Below are 24,232 nucleotides of genomic sequence, written 5' to 3'. Positions count from 1 at the left end.
TCATAAAATGCAAACTTTTCCGGTGGTGGAACTTGATGATACTCTGAGCCAATGCCTTTCTTGTTTTGCTCAGACTCACCATCTCCCGGTTTTATATGGAAAATTCGTTCAAGCACATATGACGACACGTGGTAACTTTTTAACTTGTTGTTATCCTGTTCTAAATCAACAATCTGTCGCTTTAGCTTAGCAACATCTTCAATATAGGAATTAACAACATCTTGTTTTATAGCATACATTCATTTAAGCTCTTTGGTTGTTTCAGAAAGATAATTCATTCTAGTTTGAGCATATTTCATTTCGTCTTTTATTTTATCATATGACTCTTTCATAACATGATATGATAATTTCATTGAGTCATATTCCTTTTTCATTTCTTGACAAGCAATTTCTTTTCGTTCGCATTCATTTTTCATTTTCAAAACATCTTCTTTCAAAACTTCATTTTCTTTTTCTAACTTTGTACATTTTCCTGAAAGTTTTTCATCTTTTTCGTTAAAAGCCTTTTCTTTTTCTAACACCTCTTTGCATTTTTCTTTGAAAATGTTTTCGATTTTTATGAATTCAAGTTCTCTTGTTCTGAATTGCTCATCTTTGTCAGTACAAGCTCTGCATGGTTCCATGCATTTCTTGCACTGTTCAATTGATTTTTAGACTTCAGAATCAGAATGTACCTCAGTGATTGGCACCTCGGTGTTTTCAGCATCTTTTGCCTGCCTCATCTCAGCATTATCTTGCTTCTTTTCAATACTGACTTCATCACCATCATCACCATCTTTCTCATTCTCATTCTTTTCTTCTGTCTTCACTTCTTCTTCAATTTGCTGTTCTTCAGTAACAGCTTCTTTCACAACTTCTGCTTCAACAGCTTCTGTTTCACCCTCTTCAGCAACCTTCTTCAAATTCTCCACCATCTCTTCAACACTTTTCTTCATACTTTCCTCATCCCTTTTTCTCAAACATGACAGCATAGCATATCTGATATCTTTTTCATACTGTTTAACATATGCATCATCTTTCATCACTCTTCTGTAGTATTCGGCTCTCAACGGGACAGCAAGAAGAACATCGTCAAAAATTATGTCTTTCTTTGGAACAACCGGTTCTCCTTCTCTGTTGTAGTAACATTCTCTTTTCTTATCCCATCTTCTATTGTTGACAACATTTTCATATTCTTCCTGCATGTCATCCATTCTGTTGTAGACCACATTTCTTTCTCTGTAAGTCTTCTCACTCAAGATCTCTTCTCGAGTTCTCTCTTTTGTTTTAGCCATGATGTTTTCCTCTTGAATCACCTTGAATATCTCGAATTACCTGAATCAACAAGCAAACAAACACTTATTGAATCAGTTCAAACACTATCAAACAACCGAAACAAAATACTCGAACTGGTGAATATTTTTGTGCGAGATTGACGGTTGACAGACTGAGCAGACTGTAGATTGACACATCGTGCAAACTAAACTTGATGCGAACTGAGATTCAAATTTTCAAACTGTACAAAATGCTATGACCCGGCAAAACCACACGACCTGAAACGAGTTTGAATTTGAACGAACTGAACCTTTGAATGATCAAACTGTGCTTAAGTCCAAATGACTTGACAAGGTTCAAATGAACTAGACCTCCTCTTTTGAACTGATAAGCTTTCAACTGATTATTTGAATTTCAATTGAACCTCTCAATATAATTGAAACTTGTGATTGGGCCGAGAATCTTGATAACGTGGGCTGACTTCTCAATTCACTAAACTGAATAATGAGCTAACATAGCTACACCACTATCTGACCACATCTAATCACACATGTACAAAGATTGAGCCGCAATTTTCACATGGGCCGGTGCTTTATGGAACCAGTTGTTTTGACACATGTATGGAACCAGTTGTATCACGTGGGCTGTATGTAACAACGGTGCTGACAACAAATATTAAGTGTAATAGAATGATTGGGCAATTAGAAAATTTAATCACTCAACACTTACTTTTCATAAAAAAACTTATCAGAAAATTCGTAATATTCTCAACACATGCAGCCGACAACAACTTTTCATTAATGGGTCGTCATAAAAAGCATTTATGATAACAGTTGATTGGGTCAATATATGGGCGGCACTTATGACATCTCTTATTGGGCCAAGATTAGAGCCAATAAATGTAACTATTTCAAACGATCGGCACAATTATATCACAATGAACTACAACATGATTGGGTCGGCCTTCATTTTTAGTGGGCGGCAAACAGTTGACGATTAGTTTCCATCACACATGAGCCTATTGAGCCGATAATTGTTTTTTTATGTTCAGAAAATCACGTGAAGAAGATGACTCATAAGCGAACCAACATGTAACAACTATGAGCGGACCTGATATCTTTGACTGAAAAAGCGAACCTGTCGAAAGTTACCAAGAGCGGACCACAAAAAAATACCCTATGAGCGAACCTCAATTTGTTCGAAAAAGCGAACCAGACATGTATTTTGGAGCGAATCACTATCAGCGAACCAGAACCAGTAATTTGGAGCGAACCTATGTAAAATAAGCGAACCTATGCATGTTCATACGAGCGGACCCGTATGTTTGACGCGAAAACGAACCGAAAAACCTCGATTTCTCCTAAACGGCTAGGAGTTTCGATCTGAAACTTGGTAGGGTTGTAGATCAGGTATACACGCACAACATATCCAAAAATCAGCTGAAACGGACCGTGAAAACCTGTTCGATTCGACGAAAAACAGTAAAAACCGTAAGAAATATGAAAAAGATGAAGAAGAAGATGAAATCGGATCTGAATCTGATGTAATCCTGTGCGAAATCGTGTGAAAGATCAGTGCAATCGAGCTCCTACTCTGATACCACTTGTTAGGACTGGTTTGACTCCGAAACGATTGCGTAATCGAACGTGTGACTTGCGGAATCCGTACACGAACGCGAGCTAACACACGTGATGTAATATAAACGTGATTCTATTGACAAATTTGATAACGTACAGCACCTGAATCACGAACAATAAACTTTCTCTCTCTAGCTTCTCTCTCTAGCTTCTAGCTCTCCAAGATGTGAAAATAGCAAAAGTTCTAAACCTAAGGCATAAGCCTCCTATTTATAGGCCAAGGGATTAATGAGGTTTCTCATTAATTACAATTACGCCACCTTGCCTTTTTGACTAACTAACTCTAAAATAACAATGTAACTCTCGTTCTCTTCGATTTCTGCTACGCACTAGATTGACGGAGGCGATAGACAGATAATGCACTAACATCATCCATTCCATACACTCACAAAGGTGCAAGAAGGTTTACAAGCAAGCTTGGTGGTCTTGGATCTTGAAGGACCTTTCCCATTTGCTTTTATCCATCACTTTTGCCATCATAATCTTCTAGTGTTCTTCCCTAGCCCTTGTGCTAGTAGTAAGCTCCTTGTAACTTGTTTTTACTTCATATTTTGATGGTTAAAAGATGATGAACATTGTTAATCATGAAGAACACTAAAGAACTTAATCATGAAACTTTAACATAAGCTTAAAACCATATAGATTCATGATGATTAGAGTTGATTTGCTTCTTGATGATTAATTATTTATGTTAGTGATGTTAGACATCATAAGAAACCCACTAGATTGTGATTAAACACATGATCTAGTAAGTTAAGGTGGTGATCTTCTGAAAGACCAAGATCATCATGCTTTATGTTTTCATGAACTTGAAGTATGAAAATGATTTTACGAATAATGAAGCATATAACATGATTACTAGACATAAACTTGGATGATTTTAAAAATAGTTTTCCAAATAAACCAAGTTAAATGACAAGATTTACATAGATTTGGTTCTTACTTAAACATACACCATTTTTGGTGGTAAAACAAGTGTATAAACACTTGTGAAACAAGAAGATGTCATAAAGAAATGTTTTTGTAAAACATGTTTACAAGTTGTAAACACCTAAATCTTCCAAGAATGAGATTTTTAAAGAAGTAAACACACTTTAAAAGGTAAATAAACCTACTAAACACACTACCAAGTTACTACAAGTTTGTATGAAAGTTCAAGTTCATGAATATTATGTAGATAGCATTGTTTTGGCACCCGGCAAGTGTAGATTGATTGTTGATTGTTTGTGATGATTTTGAAAAGAAAATAATATGCTTTGATAGCATGGACACCTCCATTTCTAGGGGAAACTATGGCAAAATTTTCTAAAAATATAAACACTTAGAAAAATATTTTCTAAACAAATATTTACAAGTGTGTTTTAACTATGGTTTTCAATATAAACTTTGCCATAGATTTTGTTACAAAAATACAAGTATTGGAGGTTGGTTTTTATAAATAAAAATGGATAAATATGTATTTAGAATATATATTTACATTAAAGACACATATATAAGTTACCCACTTAATATAACTTAACAAAATACCAAGAAATTTACAATCCAAAATAATACAAAAAATAACAAGGAATACATATATAAGTTATCCACTTAATATTGTAAAACCGAACGCAAGAACGTAACTTACAAAATATTCCAGAAAATACCGTTATAAATATGTTTTTTTGGTAAATATTATTTTGGATCGAAAGAAATGAAAATATGATTTTTATTATTATTACAAAGTATATCATATTTTCGACAAAGAGAAAATATATTATTTTTGAAAAGTAAAAATATATTTTCTTAGAATATTTAGAAGATATATGACTTTTGAGAAAAATATATATTTTCTTGAAATACATTATTTTTGGACAAAATAAGTTTATATATATATTTTTAAGTTGAGACTTGAAAATATATTAATTTGGAACTACAAATAGTTTTACCAAAAGAAAAATTATGAATAATTTTTCTAAGTAATATTCCTTAAAACATGTGTTTTGGAAATAAATATTGGATATTTGTTCAATATTCCGGAATAATTACGTATAAGTATACTTAACAAATACAAGCATACGAAAATACATGTATGAGATACCCCATCCTTGGGAAGGAAATATAAGTATAAATACTTGAGAAGTATTAGTACAAAATATTGTTTAACAAATTATTCCAAAATTTAATATAATTTAGAGTTAAAATAATTATTATTTTAACAAGTAATTATAACTTGGAATATCATTGAAGACATGAAAGAAACGTAACTCAGAAACGTTAATTCTAAGGCAAGGCACGACCCGTTCGTCTAATAGACCCTAGTACATTGTAGGTAGTCGTGTTTGCTGACGGGATTTGAGTTACAAGTACCGAAGACGCAAAACTGTGAGTTCATGTCCCCCTTTTCTTTAAACTGTTTTGTTTATTAACTTCGGGGGTGAAATACATGTTACAGAAGGATTACATACAAATACAATTGGTATGGTTAGCCTAGGAAAGTACCATAGATCATGTGAATGGGTAGGCGCATACTTGAGACCATTAATCCTCGTATAAGGACCGAGGGGCATGAGTGATAGATCTATTTGGGTGTAGCGAGCCCACACCCATGAGGACCAGGGTGGCCCATAGGGTGACTATGTCTTCCAGCCGGAAGCCCGGTACAAATTTGCTAGGTTTGAGCCTTCCTACACCGTCACACATATCAGTGGCCTTGCGAACCATTGGTGATCTTTTCCTTGTTTGCTTTTATACCAGGATTTACATACATACATACATACATACACTGTTTACAAAGGTTTATACATACATATACGAAACACATGAACTCGCTCAACTTTTGTTGATGTTTTCAAATTACATGTATTTCAGGGAACTAAGTGGATCTGGCAGGTGTTTGCATGTTTTCAAGCTGCGTTATAAACATAAGATGTCATCCAAGTCTTTAGGGTTTAGGAGATGTATCTTACTCCTGGACGAGATACATGGTTCTAAGCTCGGGTTTGTTTAAAGTCTTTTGTCGAGTCTTAGTTAACTCCTTAAAACTTGTTGTGGTTTGTATTGTTATGATTGAATGCTATGGTATTAAGAAAGTCACACCAATAATCATGCTTCCGCAAAAGTCAGGGTGTGACAATAAGAACGGCGTTTTATGCTGAAATTGTCAAGAATGTCAGCGATGGTGAGTCCTCGGGAAATGATGACAGTTCTGAACATGGCAGTAGTTCAGTTGAAGATGTTACAAGTTCAAGCGAGGATGGATCTAAATGTGAATCATCGAGGGAGGTTATTGATTCTGAGGCAAATGAGTTAATGTCTGAGGGTGATATAAACCTAAATCGACTAAAAACCGTGTGGGAAACGCTCATTGGCATATGGTCTCGGTACCGAAATTTTGTTTGATAGATTGTCGAGGTTCTGAGATACGTGGTCTTTATGCTGTTTATCATCTGGGTATCATGGTTTTTTCTTTTACCGAAAACAACAGGGACGCAAGTCTAGATCTTCCATGATACCATACATACGTGTAAATATCATACAAATATGTCCCATTCAATAAGTGATAATATATCACAGCTTTTTTGGGGGAGTTAAGTTCATCTATTTGTCGATACGATGGTACTAACCTGTTCACGGATTTGCTCTTGTGCCCTACATGCATCGAGTACCAAGTTCCTCATTAATAAGTGATTTTATCACATAGGGCTTGTATTCATCAAAAAATAAGTGAGTATCTCACATCATATATGTAACACCTCGAAAATTTACGTCCAATAATGTATTGACACGTGTCATAGGCTTTGCATATGCGAAAACAAACTTTAGAGGGACTAAAGTTGACAAACGGTGAAAACTATGGAACGTAAGGGTCCAAAGTATCAACAATGGATAAATAGACTCTATGATAACCCTACATAATGTTTATAATCTTAAACGGATGGATCATGGATCATACGAAGCGGAAATTTGCACGAAAGTGAGGAATTACAAACTATAGGGGCCAAAAGTGTCAACATGTTGAATTTATACCTCTGAGTGAACTTTTGGCAGACTCGAAGCTTTGTAATGCTAAAATATACTCACTAGAATATGTGGTAAAAATTTCATGAAGTTTCGTTATCGTATGAGAAAGTTATGGCCAAAACCGTAATTGAGGGGTTAAAAGCGTCAACGTCGAATTTCATGGCTTTTCGGTTGAGCGCAAAGTTAACCGAGGACATTACCATGTTGGTAAATGTCCCAAGGTTCTTAAAAACCAAGTTTGAGGGTTTACGAGTCAAGATAAATAGCCGAAACCTCGTTTGCGAAGACAGGGACCAAAGCTGCCAAGTTTGTAAACTGTTGGACCTGCAGAACCCCAGGCGGCCCGCCTGGGCTACCTGAAGCGGGCCGCGTGACCCTATCAGATGCTGAATTTCGCGAATTTTTGCATTCTGGTCCAAATTGTGAGTTGAAAACAGCTATTGCCACCTCCAAATTGCACCAATAGATGAGCATGCATGTTAGGACACTTGTGATACTCCTACAACACCTGCCAACACCTTATAATCAGATCATTCTTCACATTTTGAGGCACTTGTCTTGTAAACAAAGAACACCCATAACTTGCAAGAACTCTCAAAGCATTCCAGGAGCATTCTGGACGACAAGACCACTTCCTAGTGTTAACTAAGCTTCATTAGGACCTTTGTAAGCGTTCATATCATTCTATAATTCGTTCTAGCTTTGATTATCATCAAAAGTCAAACCGTTGTTCATGTAGTTTGACTTTTCGATTAAACGAGTTTGGCTCTGTCATTTCTCAAATTGAAACCACTTATAAGTTGGTATTTATGTGGGAAACAAACCCTCAAAAGGGTATTCTCTGATTCCCACTCTAAGCATGCTAATTGTCGAGTCAAAGATGTTCTTAAAAAGTCAACAGAAATCGTTTTTGCGATATATAGCATAAATAGTAGTGTAGATGACATGCAATCAGTTTGATCATCAAAAATAACTTATAATGAATATAAGAATGTGTTTTACCATAATCAACTCGACAATCTTTAGTGTAAACTCGGATCGGAACCGAAAGTCTTATAAAATGACTTTTTCGTTGACTCTCGATTCGGATCCATGCATGCATGTTTGAGATCTGTATTAGAGTTTATTTTTGACCATTTTCATTTAAGTTTAACCCTCTGGAATTTTTACATCTTGAGTCTATGCTTAACCGATTCATATGCATGTTTCCGATTTATGCTTAAAGTTGACTATTTTGCCCTTTTTGATATAAAACGTGATTTTTGGAAAAGTGAAAGAGTAGAAATCTTTATTTCTGATTTATAAACTTGCACCGAAAATTTGAGACCAGTTGGAGGTCCAGATTTTGAGTTATGGCCGATATCGTAAAACTATATCCTTATGTTAAATAAACGGCGCATTTAGCGTATAACCTATTTCAGGCCACGTTTTGACATAAAACTCTTTACCCACTGATTTTATATAATATTTTGGGATTTTTGAAGATTTTTATTTAATTTTTGGCTGATCGTTTCATAGGTCGCTAAGTTGATTCGGTTAATGCCGGTTTTGACCGTTTAAGCCATAAAATGAGTTTTATACATCCTTTTGACCCCAAACCTTTTTCTACTGATTTTATTTGTTAAATAAATTATTTTGAGCATTCTGGAAATATGAAAATCTCAGCTTTCTTTTAAAAACCCGGAAACGGCTCTAAATCGCATTCTTAAGCGTTTTTACCGCATAGTATGCGTTATACTTATGTTAAACATATAAGGATTATACCTACTGATGTATTTAGTGTATTTTTATAAAATAACAGTAACTATAAATGTTTGAACTCAGATTCCCAGTTTTGGCATTTTTAGCCCTTGTGAAATTACTAAAATACCCCTACGGTGCATAGTTTGATTTTAAATGATAAGTTTTGTATATGGGTCATACCCTACTGTTATAATATGTCAAACTAAGTATATTTACTGTATAAATCAGACCCGTAACTCAGATTTCCAATTTAACTCTTTTATAATCTTTTAAATGACCAAAATGCCCTTATGAGGCATAAATTGAGTTTAAATTTATTCGGGGCATAATAGAACATAGCTTGCTGATATTATATCATATTTAAAGCATATTATCTCAGGGAACTTGCATATGACTCTTTTGCCTACCCGTAACGCTCTTTTAGCGCTCGGTTCGGTTTATGCAACTAGTTTGCATAAATTGACCGAAGCGGGTCAAACGTTATCATTTTTGTCTCAAAATCCAGAATGTATTTAGTATACCCATATTATACAAGTATTCAAACTTGTCGGGTCTAAATCACGTTCTATCCGGTCTTCGCTTAATCGTACGCTTGAACCGTATATTTCCTTAAAACTAACCGGTCTAAGCTTAGGCTTAATTAAAGACCCGTTAGTATTCTAATTGGTTATTTATACCATCGTTCCAGACTAGAGCCTTCCGGTAAAATTGTACCTACGCTTACTTAAGTGAATACGGCTGAGTTATTATAATTCTTGCTATTTAAGACAGGAGCTAGCTCAGGTAAATACTCTTAACTTATTTTCCCTATTACGGGCTTGGGATACGGTAATATAAATACCGCATGGTCAGGTATGGGATTCGAAGACCAATGTGTCGGGAAATTCAAATAACCTGTTTTAATTCGTATTGCTTGACTGAAACATTGGGGGTTAATGCGACCGTGTCCTGGATATCCTTGACTCATTAGTTGCAATGGCCACGACCTAAGCACGGGGTGTAGGCATACACCTGACAGATGCTTTATGCTTATTATTTGATTATACCCAATATAGGATTCCCAATAGGGGAATAGTGGTGTGTCGGTTAATCTTGAACCGGCATAGGACCGGGCCCCGTATGTAGAGCAAGTTATGTAAAACTGATAACATGAGATATAGTTTGTCCCAAGTATAAAAGATTAATCTTGCCTTGTGCATCTTAATCAAGTGTCAAAATAGTTTTGTGCCTTGTGCGCCTAAACCAATTTTCATAAACTCTTTTCAAATGAGTCAGTTGAGTGTATTTACCAGTGAAAACTGACGTATTTTCCAAAGTCTAAGTGACAGGTACAAGTACGTAATAGGCTGGAAGCTGCTCAGGGCGTTAATAAGGAATCTTGCAAATTCTAGGCGTCTAAAGTCTGTTGAACAATATTTAAGTTTTAAGATCCGCCTGTGGATCCCCTACTTTCCGTTGTAATACTTGATATTACTTTATATTCGGATTGTAATATATTTATCTTTTGCTTCCGCTATGCATTTATAAATTGTGTTGTTTGACTATGATGTTATCAACTACGTCACGATACCCCACACCGGGCCCACCGGTGACACGTGGAGATCGGGGTGTGACAATATACGTTGAAAACAGATGACAAATGGTATACTCACCAGTAAGATGAACTCTCACGCATACCTTGATACGGGAATGTGTCGTGTATGGATGAACACAGGTCTGTAAGTCTAAATCATACCTTAACATATCCCCTAACCGCGAGTACATCTGATAAGTTGAGCTTATGTGGACAACAATACAGGTAATCGTTATAGGATGCTTATCTAAATATTAACTAATTGAACAATAAGAGCGTTTTGGCGTGACCGTGCACTGATATGATTCTCTTGCCCTCGAAACTCGCAAAAAGAATATTTGTAAATATTTATTTAATGCTTTCCGTTTCTGCATCTTTTTATATATTTATTTACTGCTTTCCGTCATTTCATTTGAAATATTCAAAAATACCGAAAAGATTTTAGGTATGTTTTAATATAAACTTTATAACAACCAAAAAGATTTTATTTCTATCTTATTTTTGATTGCCCGATGTTGGATCTCGAGTCTTTACCACCTGAAACCTGATTGGAACCTAAAACATTGCATCTTCATAAACAGTCGAAGTTAACGAGTTTTGAAAGTTTAAATCTAAAAAATGTTCAAATTTCTACAACTTTCAAACTGTTGTCGGTCGGTAATTGATTTAGAGTTGGTCACATGTGTGTCATTTGTTTATGTTAACTATACTCCTAGCAGTTATTCTCATTATGCGTTTAGCTTTCTTGAATATGCAGATATGATATTCAAACCAGCTAAAGGCGAAGAGAACGTGTTAGACGACAAACTTGGAATGAAGACATGACTTGGATGCAATCAAAGGATCAAGATGATCGAGTTGCCGCTGACCACTCATCAACACCACAAGGATCTAAAATTTGAAAATCAACGTCTCACGAGCAACGTTCAAGGGGGAGCTTGCTGATACACTCCCTGTCCGTGACACGTGAAGACATTAAAGATCCGACAACAATGTGAAGATCGAACAATCACGAGCAGCATCCAAGGGGGAGTTTGTTGATACACATTTTGTGGATACGGCTCGTTCGGTTCGAGTACGTTACGAAGTGAAAACTGAAACAAGATAGTGTCACACCCCCAAAATCCACACGCGGAGTACCACCGCTTGGAGGCGTGACATGACCAGGATCAAGCCATCAATCATATCAAACATAGCATTTAATAATAATAGTAGATACGACTGATGTTCAAAACCAAACGTTGTATATGTAGCGGAAGCATTAAATGTAAAACCCAAAACATAAGTATCAATGTGTGAATGTAAAAGCGTTTAATAAGCATTCACGTGTTCTTGTCCACAACGACCCGCTTCTCCTTTGGTGCAAGCTCCAAGTATACCTAAGGTCCTGCAAGGCATGCAGCAAATAATCAACAAACTAGTTGAGCGAGTTCACAGAAAGTAAGTTCATAACATAGTGCATAAGTATAACTAGAGGGGCTTCCCATACTAGTGTGTACTAAAGGTGGGGGCTTCCCAAACCTTGTGTTTATATTACCGGTGGGGGCTTCCCACGTTTATCCTTACTAATGAGGGCTTCTCATCAGTGGTACTTACTAGACTAACTTCCAACCATGTGTTCTTCTTTACCGAGAACAGGAATACGTACTGGGTCACGTAGGCTTTACGTGACGTGCCCTTCCCCGAGGACAGTGGTACGCGTGGGGGCTACGTAGGCTTTACGCAGCGTGTCCTTCCGACCCGGAAGACAGTAGAAGGTATTGGGTTACGTAGGCTTTACGTAACGTGTCCTCCCGACCCGGGAGACAAATGGCAAATACTGGGTTACGTAGGCTTTACGTAACGTGTCCTGACTATCCTGAGGACGATGGTCTATAGTCTAGTGAATGCGTAAGTACGAGTAACTCTTTCATTATCAACATATCCAACCCAATTCCCAACCTGGGAATCCCATGCCTTGGCTGTGTGAACTCACCTTGGTTTGCTCGGCAGATACACAAATAAAAGACTCTTGAACTAAGGGTGGTCAACCACGTCCTAACAGGGTTACCACACAAGTCAGGTTTTGACTAAGGTAATGCACGTATGTGTCACATAAGATAACACGTTACTATCACGTATAAATCATGGCAACATTTGACAGTTAAGCAATACATACAACTTGTACGGTTTAAACAAGTAGGTCCAAAGCTATAACAAACTAATAACACAATCCCGGCCCAATTAACATTCGTAAGTGATCCAATGACAATCGGCCCAAATAGAACAAGTAACAAACATCTAGTGCGATCCAGTTCATGTTGTGCGATCTATGGCAGCCCAGCCCAACATTCCATCCGGCCCAAACAATCAAATAACACATGTACGGCCCAATTAACGTAACAGTCAGCTTGTGCGTTTGGTGTGTGCTTGTGCGAGTGATCTGGGTTGTGCGACTAGCCTTTGAGCTTGTGCGCCTGGACATTTGGGCTGTCCGGCCCAACAGTCTTAACAACGTTACAGCCGATAAAGCCCAATGAGCCTTGTGCGACCGGTAATCTCTTGTGCGATTAGTTCGTCTTGTGTGATCAGGTTCACTTGTGCGAGTGGACCTGCTGTACGTGTGATCTTGTGCGACCGATTAACAACTTTTCGCAAATCAAGCAGTCAGTTACATCATTACTATAGTTTCCAAATTTAACCATTATCAATTAACACAATATCAATAAATCAGTTAACAAGATATCGATCAAGCAGGGCAATTGTGGACTAACTCTTAAGAACCCTAATCAAATCACATGAACAATAATCCATCCATTTGACCCACAAAACATGATACCCGAACATACATTCGCTCGGTTTTTATATAAATCCTCAACCGATTCATGTAAGCTTGTAGCCGATTAGCAATCATTCTTAACAAAATCCCAATCAATCAACACATAACCAATTCGTAAAAACATACACAATCAATTATCATCATCATCAACATGCTAACAAGAACCCTAGTCTATCATACGAGACCATAATTGCACATATATCATAACATCATAAATCATATAATCACTAACCGATTGTCAAGAAGATGGGATTTATCCGAACACAATGGTCTTCGGTGAAGGAGAAGTTCTTGGTTGCCTTCGGTTTGCGAGAGAGAGAGAGAGAGATGAGAGCTAGGGTTTTGTGTGTGTAAAGTATGTTGTAACAAATGAGGTGAAACCAAGTCCCTAAAGGTGTTTGAACGTATACAAGGGATGGGCCGGCCCCTTAGCTCGGGCTGCCCTTGAGTCCGTTTACGAGTGATATGGCCCAATGGCCTTGTGCGGTCGAGTGGATGTGTGATGTTGTGCGATCGGGTTAATACATACATACATACGTTACATCATGCACTAATAACGAAACATTCATTAACACACATGTCACATAACATTCAATAAATATTCGCTTAATCAATCAAGTTCATGTAGTCGTGTCATGTTCATAAAAGTTACACAAAAATAGGTCTAGAGTTCGAGTTGTCACATTATCCCCAACTAATTGGAAATTTCGTCCCGAAATTTGGTATGCACTCACTGAGGAAGCTAGGTAAACTGTATTGTTTACTGATTTTCCTGGGGTGTCACATCCTCCCCCCGTTGATCTGGAATTTCGTCCCGAAATTCCGAAGTAGTAGCTTCAGCCTCAGTAGTGGTTGCATTGGTTTCGAATAACTGGGGGTACTTTTCTGTCATTCTGTCTTTGCGTTCCCAGGTGTATTCTGGACCACGTTTGGAGTTCCAACGAACTCGAACAAGAGGGATTCTCTTGTGTTTGAGGACCTTCACATCCCGGTCCGTGATTTCAACTGGTTCCTCGACGAACTGCAACCGCTCGTCGATAGTGAGTTCCTTAAAAGGAATGATGAGGGTTTCATCTGATAGGCACTTCCTTAGGTTCGACACATGAAAAACATTGTGAACTGCCCCGAGTTCAGCTGGTAGGTTTAGCTTGTATGCTACTTTGCCAATCTTTCCTATGATTTCGAATGGTCCGACGTACCGCGGATTCAGTTTGCCCCGTTTGCCAAAACGTACTACACCCTTCCAGGGTGAAACTTTTAGTAAAACCCGGTCCCCGACCTGAAATTCCAAAGGCTTTCTACGCTTGTCCGCGTAGGCTTTCTGACGGTCACGTGCTGCCGCCATGCGTTGTCGTATCTGTGCAATCTTTTCTGTGGCGTCCACTACAATCTCTGGACCCGTGATCTGACTATCCCCCACCTCTGCCCAACAGAGAGGTGACCGGCATTTACGCCCGTACAATGCCTCGAATGGAGCGGCTTGGATGCTGGTGTGATAACTGTTATTGTAAGAAAACTCCACCAAAGGGAGATGCTTTTCCCAGCCGTTGCCGAAATCGATAACGCATGCCCGAAGCATGTCTTCGAGAGTTTGAATCGTTCGCTCAGACTGCCCATCCGTTTGAGGGTGATATGCTGTGCTCATGTCTAACCTTGAGCCGAAAGATTTGTGCATTGCTTGCCAAAGTTCTGACGTGAATCGTGCATCGCGATCCGAAATGATGGATGTGGGCACCCCGTGCCTCGAAACAACTTCTTTAAGATAAACGTCTGCAAGAGTGGAGAACTTATTCGTTTCCTTTATCGCTAGGAAGTGTGCAGACTTGGTGAGTCGATCCACGATCACCCAGATTGTATCGTTCCCTCGCTGGGATCTAGGTAAGCCCGTAACAAAATCCATGGAAATTTCTTCCCATTTCCATTGAGGTATCTTAGGCTGCTGAAGTAGGCCAGCTGGTTTCTGATATTCAACCTTGACTCTCGCACAAGTCAAGCACTTTCCAACGTACGTAGCAATGTGGGCCTTCATGCTAGGCCACCAATAAGTAGTGCTGATGTCGTGGTACATTTTATCCGACCCTGGATGTACCGAGTAGCGAGACTTGTGAGCTTCATCCATCACAAGTTCGCGTAGACCGCCATAAAGTGGGACCCAAATACGCCCCGTTACATAGTAGGCGCCGTCTGCCCTCTGTTCCATTTGCTGTCGTGAGCCGCGTAAGGCTTCAGCCTTGACGTTTTCGGGCTTCAATGCTTCTATCTGAGCATTTCGTATCTGTGTAGGAAGGCTAGACTGAATTGTAAGTTGTAGCGCTCGCACGCGCCGAGGTAAAGTGTCTTTCCGACTGAGGGCATCAGCCATAACGTTGGCTTTGCCTGGATGGTACTTGATAGCGCATTCGTAATCGTTCAGTAACTCAACCCATCGCCGTTGACGCATGTTCAAATCCTTCTGCTTAAGGATATGCTCGAGACTCCTGTGATCGGTGTAAATCGTGCACCTGGTACCGTACAGGTAGTGTCGCCATATCTTAAGCGCGAAAACAACAGCTCCCAGCTCTAAATCGTGCGTCGTGTAGTTCCGTTCGTGAATCTTGAGTTGACGAGAGGCGTAAGCGATAACCTTATCGCGCTGCATCAACACACATCCAAGTCCCCGAATGGATGCATCACAATAAACCACGAAGTCATCTGTGCCCTCTGGCAGAGAGAGGATAGGTGCACTGCAAAGTCTATCCTTTAGGTGCTGAAAAGCAGTCTCCTGGGGCTCTCCCCAGCGATAGGTAACACCCTTCTGTGTCAGTAGCGTAAGCGGCTGAGCAATCTTTGAGAAATCCTTGATGAACCGCCGATAATAACTTGCCAAACCCAAGAATTGGCGTATTTCTGTCGGTGTACGCGGTGCAGGCCAGTTTCTGATCGAATCTACCTTGGATGGATCGACATGGATCCCATCCTTGTTCACTACATGGCCTAAGAAGTGGACTTCACGAAGCCAGAAGTCGCATTTCGAAAACTTAGCGTACAGCTGTTCCTTCCGAAGGAGTTCCAAAATAAGGCGTAGATGCTGCTCGTGTTCCTCCTGACTCTTGGAGTAAATCAGGATGTCGTCGATGGAAACAATGACGAACTTGTCAAGATAGGGTTTGCACACCCTGTTCATAAGATCCATAAATACAGCAGGCGCGTTCGTTAACCCAAATGGCATGACGAGAAACTCGTAGTGACCATAACGAGTTCTGAAGGCTGTCTTGGAGACGTCCTCATCCCGGATTCTCAGCTGATGGTACCCCGACCTCAAATCTATCTTCGAATAGTAGCTCGACCCTTGCAACTGGTCGAATAAGTCGTCGATGTGCGGAAGAGGATAACGGTTCTTCACCGTCACCTTGTTGAGTTCACGGTAGTCTATGCACATTCTGAACGTACCGTCTTTCTTTCTCACGAAAAGCACTGGAGCTCCCCAAGGCGAAGAGCTTGGACGAATGAAACCCTTTTCCAGGAGTTCCTGCAGCTGTTTTGACAGTTCCTCCAATTCTGATGGAGCTAAACGATATGGTGCGCGAGCTATGGGTGCTGCTCCTAGAGCGAGCTCGATTTGAAATTCGACCTGATGATGAGGCGGTAAGCCAGGTAAGTCTTCAGGAAATACCTGAGGAAAGTCACGTACAACTGGTATATCTTCCAGTCTCTTTTCCTTCGTCGATGCATCCGAAACAAGAGCCAAAATGGCTGTGTGACCCTTTCGTAAACATTTCTGAGCCTTCAAGAACGAGATGATGCCAACCACAGCACCACTCTTGTCGCCTTGAACTTCGAGAGGTTCCTGACCAGAACGAGGAATGCGAATAATCTTCTCGCTGCATAAGATCTCTGCTTGATGTTGGGACAACCAATCCATCCCAATCACAACGTCGAAACTACCCAAAACTATGGGAATGAGATCGATAGAGAAAGCTTGACCAGCTAGGATAAGATTACAACCCTGAACTACGTGCGTGGCTTCTAGACTTTTACCGTTAGCTAACTCTACTACATGTTTGGTGGGTAAAAGTGTTGGTGCACGTTTTAGCAGTTGACACATTTTCACAGACATATAGCTTGTATCCGCACCCGAATCAAACAAAACAGTAACGTAAATATTGTCGAGGAGAAACTTACCCATAACCACATTGGGATCGTTCACTGCGTCGCCTCGACCTAGTACGAATGCACGACCACGAGCTTCATTGTCGTTGTTGTTGTTTCCCCCGTTGTTGTTATTCCCGTTGCCCTGGTTATTGTTGTTGCGATTCTGGTTCAACTGAGGGCAGTCGCGTTTGTAATGACCTTCAGCCCCACATTGGAAACATCCCCGGTTTCCACGCTGTGGCTGTTGTTGCTGCTGGTTCTGTGGTGCTGGTAGCTGAGGCTGCTGATTCTGATTTGCAGGCCGTGGACTCCTACAGTCTTTGGCCTCGTGACCCATCTTAAGACACCTTTGACAACGACCCTTGTTACACGGGCCATTGTGATGTCTGTGGCAATTGTGGCACTTTGGTTGACTTCCCTGATATCTCCTCTGTCTGTGACCACCAGAGGATTGCTGACTGGGACTCTGATAGTGGTCAATCTTCTGTTGCTGAGCTTGTGGCTGAACAGTCGCTGAACCCCTGCTGGAATCTCCATCCCATTTTCTTTTGCTTTCGCTAGTAGTAGCAGGAGTAGCTGAAGGAGTGACTGTAGCAGTAGCGTTGACACGCTTAGGCAGTTTATTCTGATCCACTGCCTGGTCGGTGATGCGATGAGCGAGGCGCTGAATTTCCTGAATGTTGTCGAGGTTAGCCGAAGTAACATGGCTCTGGATTTCTGGTGCCAACCCCTTGAGATACATCTCGATGCGCTTGCATGGAGGGTCCACCATAGTTGGGCACAATACGGCCAGCTCATTCGACCGTTTAGTATACGCTTCGATCTCTGACCCAACCATTTTCAGATTATACAGCTCGTCTTCCAACTTGTGAATATCTTCACGTGTACAATACTCCCTCTTGATAAGTTCCTTAAAATCGTTCCAGGGTGTGGCGTTAGCAGCTGCCAACCCCAGAATTTGCACCTGCGCGTTCCACCAGGTTAGCGCGATTCCTTCCAAGGTGCCAGTGGCAAACTTGACCTTGCGAGCCTCAGGGCACTCGCACATTTCGAATACTGATTCTAGCTTTTCAAACCAATGGAGGAGTCCCACTGCCCCCTCTGTGCCACTGAAGGAATTTGGACGACAGTCCATGAAGTTCTTGAAAGTGCAGACAGGCTGCTGCGCGTGTTGACCTATTGTGTACGAATAGGACGAAGTTAAATACGAGAGTTAATGTAGGATCTAAAGATCCTAGTGTGTGCCTATACTGCAGGATATACTACCTGCTTGAGCAGCTGCAACTGCCGCAGCAACTTGAGCTTGAACGAGAGCCTCTAGCTGGGCTTGTGTCATGTTGATTCGTCCAGACATGATCTTCATTGTAACAAGTAGCATAGGTAAGAATGGTTCGCGAATAGGGCGATGACAGAAAAGTGTAAGCACGTAGGGATTCTCATGCTATAGTATCATGTGTATCTAAGCGTAATGCGAGCAACGTTCTAAACAGTTCTAACAAACAGGCAATAAACATAAACCTTATTACCTAGGATGTCGAGTCTTGCACGTGGAGCGAAGCGTCGTTGTGGATCGTTGAGAGCACTGTTCTGGTTATAGTCCGGTTTTAATAAAAATGTTTTCCCATATTAAAACCAAGTTCTCTATAACCAATGGCTCTGATACCAATCTGTCACACCCCCAAAATCCACACGCGGAGTACCACCGCTTGGAGGCGTGACATGACCAGGATCAAGCCATCAATCATATCAAACATAGCATTTAATAATAATAGTAGATACGACTGATGTTCAAAACCAAACGTTGTATATGTAGCGGAAGCATTAAATGTAAAACCCAAAACATAAGTATCAATGTGTGAATGTAAAAGCGTTTAATAAGCATTCACGTGTTCTTGTCCACAACGACCCGCTTCTCCTTTGGTGCAAGCTCCAAGTATACCTAAGGTCCTGCAAGGCATGCAGCAAATAATCAACAAACTAGTTGAGCGAGTTCACAGAAAGTAAGTTCATAACATAGTGCATAAGTATAACTAGAGGGGCTTCCCATACTAGTGTGTACTAAAGGTGGGGGCTTCCCAAACCTTGTGTTTATATTACCGGTGGGGGCTTCCCACGTTTATCCTTACTAATGAGGGCTTCTCATCAGTGGTACTTACTAGACTAACTTCCAACCATGTGTTCTTCTTTACCGAGAACAGGAATACGTACTGGGTCACGTAGGCTTTACGTGACGTGCCCTTCCCCGAGGACAGTGGTACGCGTGGGGGCTACGTAGGCTTTACGCAGCGTGTCCTTCCGACCCGGAAGACAGTAGAAGGTATTGGGTTACGTAGGCTTTACGTAACGTGTCCTCCCGACCCGGGAGACAAATGGCAAATACTGGGTTACGTAGGCTTTACGTAACGTGTCCTGACTATCCTGAGGACGATGGTCTATAGTCTAGTGAATGCGTAAGTACGAGTAACTCTTTCATTATCAACATATCCAACCCAATTCCCAACCTGGGAATCCCATGCCTTGGCTGTGTGAACTCACCTTGGTTTGCTCGGCAGATACACAAATAAAAGACTCTTGAACTAAGGGTGGTCAACCACGTCCTAACAGGGTTACCACACAAGTCAGGTTTTGACTAAGGTAATGCACGTATGTGTCACATAAGATAACACGTTACTATCACGTATAAATCATGGTAACATTTGACAGTTAAGCAATACATACAACTTGTACGGTTTAAACAAGTAGGTCCAAAGCTATAACAAACTAATAACACAATCCCGGACCAATTAACATTCGTAAGTGATCCAATAACAATCGGCCCAAATAGAACAAGTAACAAACATCTAGTGCGATCCAGTTCATGTTGTGCGATCTATGGCAGCCCAGCCCAACATTCCATCCGGCCCAAACAATCAAATAACACATGTACGGCCCAATTAACGTAACAGTCAGCTTGTGCGTTTGGTGTGTGCTTGTGCGAGTGATCTGGGTTGTGCGACTAGCCTTTGAGCTTGTGCGCCTGGACATTTGGGCTGTCCGGCCCAACAGTCTTAACAACGTTACAGCCGATAAAGCCCAATGAGCCTTGTGCGACCGGTAATCTCTTGTGCGATTAGTTCGTCTTGTGTGATCAGGTTCACTTGTGCGAGTGGACCTGCTGTACGTGTGATCTTGTGCGACCGATTAACAACTTTTCGCAAATCAAGCAGTCAGTTACATCATTACTATAGTTTCCAAATTTAACCATTATCAATTAACACAATATCAATAAATCAGTTAACAAGATATCGATCAAGCAGGGCAATTGTGGACTAACTCTTAAGAACCCTAATCAAATCACATGAACAATAATCCATCCATTTGACCCACAAAACATGATACCCGAACATACATTCGCTCGGTTTTTATATAAATCCTCAACCGATTCATGTAAGCTTGTAGCCGATTAGCAATCATTCTTAACAAAATCCCAATCAATCAAAACATAACCAATTCGTAAAAACATACACAATCAATTATCATCATCATCAACATGCTAACAAGAACCCTAGTCTATCATACGAGACCATAATTGCACATATATCATAACATCATAAATCATATAATCACTAACCGATTTTCAAGAAGATGGGATTTATCCGAACACAATGGTCTTCGGTGAAGGAGAAGTTCTTGGTTGCCTTCGGTTTGCGAGAGAGAGAGAGATGAGAGCTAGGGTTTTGTGTGTGTAAAGTATGTTGTAACAAATGAGGTGAAACCAAGTCCCTAAAGGTGTTTGAACGTATACAAGGGATGGGCCGGCCCCTTAGCTCGGGCTGCCCTTGAGTCCGTTTACGAGTGATATGGCCCAATGGCCTTGTGCGGTCGAGTGGATGTGTGATGTTGTGCGATCGGGTTAATACATACTTACATACGTTACATCATGCACTAATAACGAAACATTCATTAACACACATGTCACATAACATTCAATAAATATTCGCTTAATCAATCAAGTTCATGTAGTCGTGTCATGTTCATAAAAGTTACACAAAAATAGGTCTAGAGTTCGAGTTGTCACAGATAGCCTCCATCGAGTCTCGGAACAACTTACACTTCGTACGTGATGTAAAACAGTTGCGCATATGCTTCTGTTAGATGCCCATGTTGTGTTTGCAGCTATTGTATCAAATCTGCATGGCCCTGCATGATATCAGGATGTCTGCAAGTCTTGTTGCTGCACTCTTATCTTCACGAAGACCATCACATAGGCCGAAGAACCTGGTTCACAAAGAACCTGTATGGTGACAAACCCCCTTGGCGAAGAACCTCAGGCGAAGAACTCCATAGCCGAAGGACTAGTCTTTCGTGGTCTCTAGTTCTTCGTGGGCTTCTCAGTGGGCCTAGATAGTTGCTTTTAGACTGTGGATAAGGCTTGCTATATGAAGGATGTTGCAGTAAAGGTAGAAAGAGAACACACATAGCACACACAGCAGTTGAGTTTAGAGGTTGTTATTGTGTAAATATTGTATTGAAACTATATGATTTTTATACAAGGAAGCTTTAACTGTGAATCTTGTTCTTGTATTTGTGTTCACTTGCTTGGTTTGTACACCCACTTGGATTCCGCACTTTCGGATGTAATCGACAACAAGGATACATTTAACTAGATCCTCCGCTAGTGGACCTACAGGTGTGTTAGAAAGGTAGATCGGTGTCATGTAGTCGAACTTAGGGCAGATCGGCGATGGTAATGGGTGATTCCTCCTCTTTTTATGTTTAGGATTGTTGTGAACTTTATATTCATTCTGTTTGTTTATTTACTTTTTATGTTTGATGAAATGATGAGTGCGATTTAGGAGGATAATTAGCCTGTAAATAGGTGGTTGATGATGGTAAATGGGGTTTTATTTTATGTTCAGTTAATTTTGGAAGAGAGAGAAGAAAGTAAGACAGAGAGAGAAAAAGGGGGAGAGAGAGAGAGAGGGGGGGAGGGGGTTGGGAGGGGCGGCGTTTTGGATGCCCTTTGATCCTTAGAGAAGATAAATAGTTTTATATTTCATTATAAAGATTATTTCATTTTACAGGGAATCGTGGTAACAAGCCCTTAACTATGTTTGTAATGTATTGTTTTTGTATTGTGTGTAGGTCTACTACATGTTTGTTTCCATGATGAAGAATGGGTAGTTCCGGTAAATGGTCAATTGCTTCGGTATGTTACTTATTTTGGGTGGACATGTGAAGAACTTAGCGCCAGCCACTATTAATATCTAAATTTTTATTATAAAAGCCCTTAACTGTTGTGTTGAAAGGATGAATTATAAATAGAACGATAAATTGTGGCCTTGAGTAAATGCACTTTGCCGAACGCTGTACCAACCGCGAAGGGACAAGCACTTGCTGATGAATATGGCATTAAATTCTTTGAAACTGTAAGTTAACCAACCAGCAGACTAATGTTTTAGTTACTTTTTTAGGCTACTTAAAGAAAATCTTGAATAACTTCTGTTATTGGCAGAGTGCAAGCACAAAAGTCGGGTATAGAGAAGACTAATGAGACGGGTATACGGGTCACAGATCAAATGATGAAAACTAGCCGGCATGTCTGTTAAGGGTGAAGAGAAGCACCTGATATGCAGTCCCATTCGTTAAATGTAGATAAAAACGTCCATGCAGCTAAGAAAGTGACTGAAAGCCCTCAAATCTTTGATGTTGTGATGGTCATGGTGATCAATCGCATCTTAATCGACCTTCACAAATACTTCTTCCATGGCCGTGGCGGCGATTACGGTTCAGGGAAGCTGGTGCCTGGTATGATTACTGCTGCAGGTGCACCCGCCGCTTTCTACCTGTAGATTAGATGAACACGGAAGCTACGCCATTGTCAGAGCTATGGTGTGTACCCACACCATCTCTATTAGTATTCTACAGTAAGTGCATGTCATATCACCCTATTGGGTTAGAGTTGTTTGAAAGAATAATGTTAACGCACCGGATCGATGACGAGCATCAAACATTGCACTTGATTCAAGACATGAAGAACAATCATAAACACGAAAGATAGAAAGATGTAGAAGATGAATCTCTTTATTAACGAATCAGTCATCACAGATTACATACCAAAAGAGTATACATCATCTACAAGCTGGTTTAGATCACAAAGATCTAAACCGAGCTTTCTCTCACTAACATATAGTATCCCTCTCTCTCTAGAATGTGCACACTGATGGAGGACGGATGAGATCTTGTGAGAGATGCACCAAGCTCTAAAGGGTTGCCCTAATCTACCCTATACAACACATATATATAGACTACGGACTAAAACCGGATAAAACATATTGTCCGGGATACAAAACAAATAATTCGGACAACAATAATAATCAACATATTCCGAGTTTAACATCATAAACACGGAACTGATAAAGCTTCCGAATTCTTGACTTGGCTTGGACTTTGTTGACCGTAGACCAGAACTGATAAAGCACAGTTACCCAACAGGAACTGCACTTACAAATAAGCTTAGGAAGTGCTTCGAGATGGGCTAAATTGAATTGTCAATAGCAATCCTTGAACTGCTAGAAATAATTTAAGTTGTGGGTTTATAAGAATTCTTGCCTGAATTGTCAATAGCAATTCCTGTACTATGCAATATGCGGTTTGTCTGATGTCAATTTTAAGTTTTAACTTCTCATTTACTGTTCATTTGACTTCAGTTAAATAGACTTTTGATTTGGGGCTAAATCTGATTTATATACCAAACTGAGAGGCCGGGGGATTTCTATTGATTTGTATTGGGTAGTTGCTAATTAAGTAATTATATAATATAATTTTTTTGCTTCTTGAGTTGGTATTTAGTTAAAGGTCCTTGAAGATTTTATTGTTATAATGTTGGTCCTGTTTATGACAGTTTTAGCTCCTTGAACCAAAGAAAATAAGCAAGGAGGTATAGGATTGAAACCTCCAATGTTTTGAGTTTAAACTTGGTTGATTTGAAAAAGATTGTGAATACATTGTTTATGATGGGCTCAATTTGTATGCCCCCACCGCAACGTGGCGGGCCTTTTATCTAGTTTACGTAGAAGTTTCATCATACAAGAA

General features: G+C 40.0%; 1 protein-coding gene across 1 annotated transcript in view; it reads left to right on the top strand.

Moving 5' to 3' along the window:
* LOC118492468 overlaps positions 1 to 21,442 on the top strand; it is a 40,747-nt gene extending 19,305 nt beyond the window's left edge. The window contains exon 3 of the mRNA XM_035990524.1: positions 21,314 to 21,442. Coding sequence (XP_035846417.1) covers positions 21,314 to 21,442 — 129 coding nt within the window. The remainder of the gene's footprint in view (positions 1 to 21,313) is intronic.
* The last annotated feature ends 2,790 nt before the right edge of the window (positions 21,443 to 24,232 follow it).

The sequence above is a fragment of the Helianthus annuus genome, chromosome 5 (genome assembly GCF_002127325.2).
Source record: "Helianthus annuus cultivar XRQ/B chromosome 5, HanXRQr2.0-SUNRISE, whole genome shotgun sequence".
Classification (NCBI taxonomy): Eukaryota; Viridiplantae; Streptophyta; class Magnoliopsida; order Asterales; family Asteraceae; genus Helianthus; species Helianthus annuus.
Note: the sequence above shows the minus strand (reverse complement) of the source record. Positions and strands in the feature narration are given on the sequence as shown.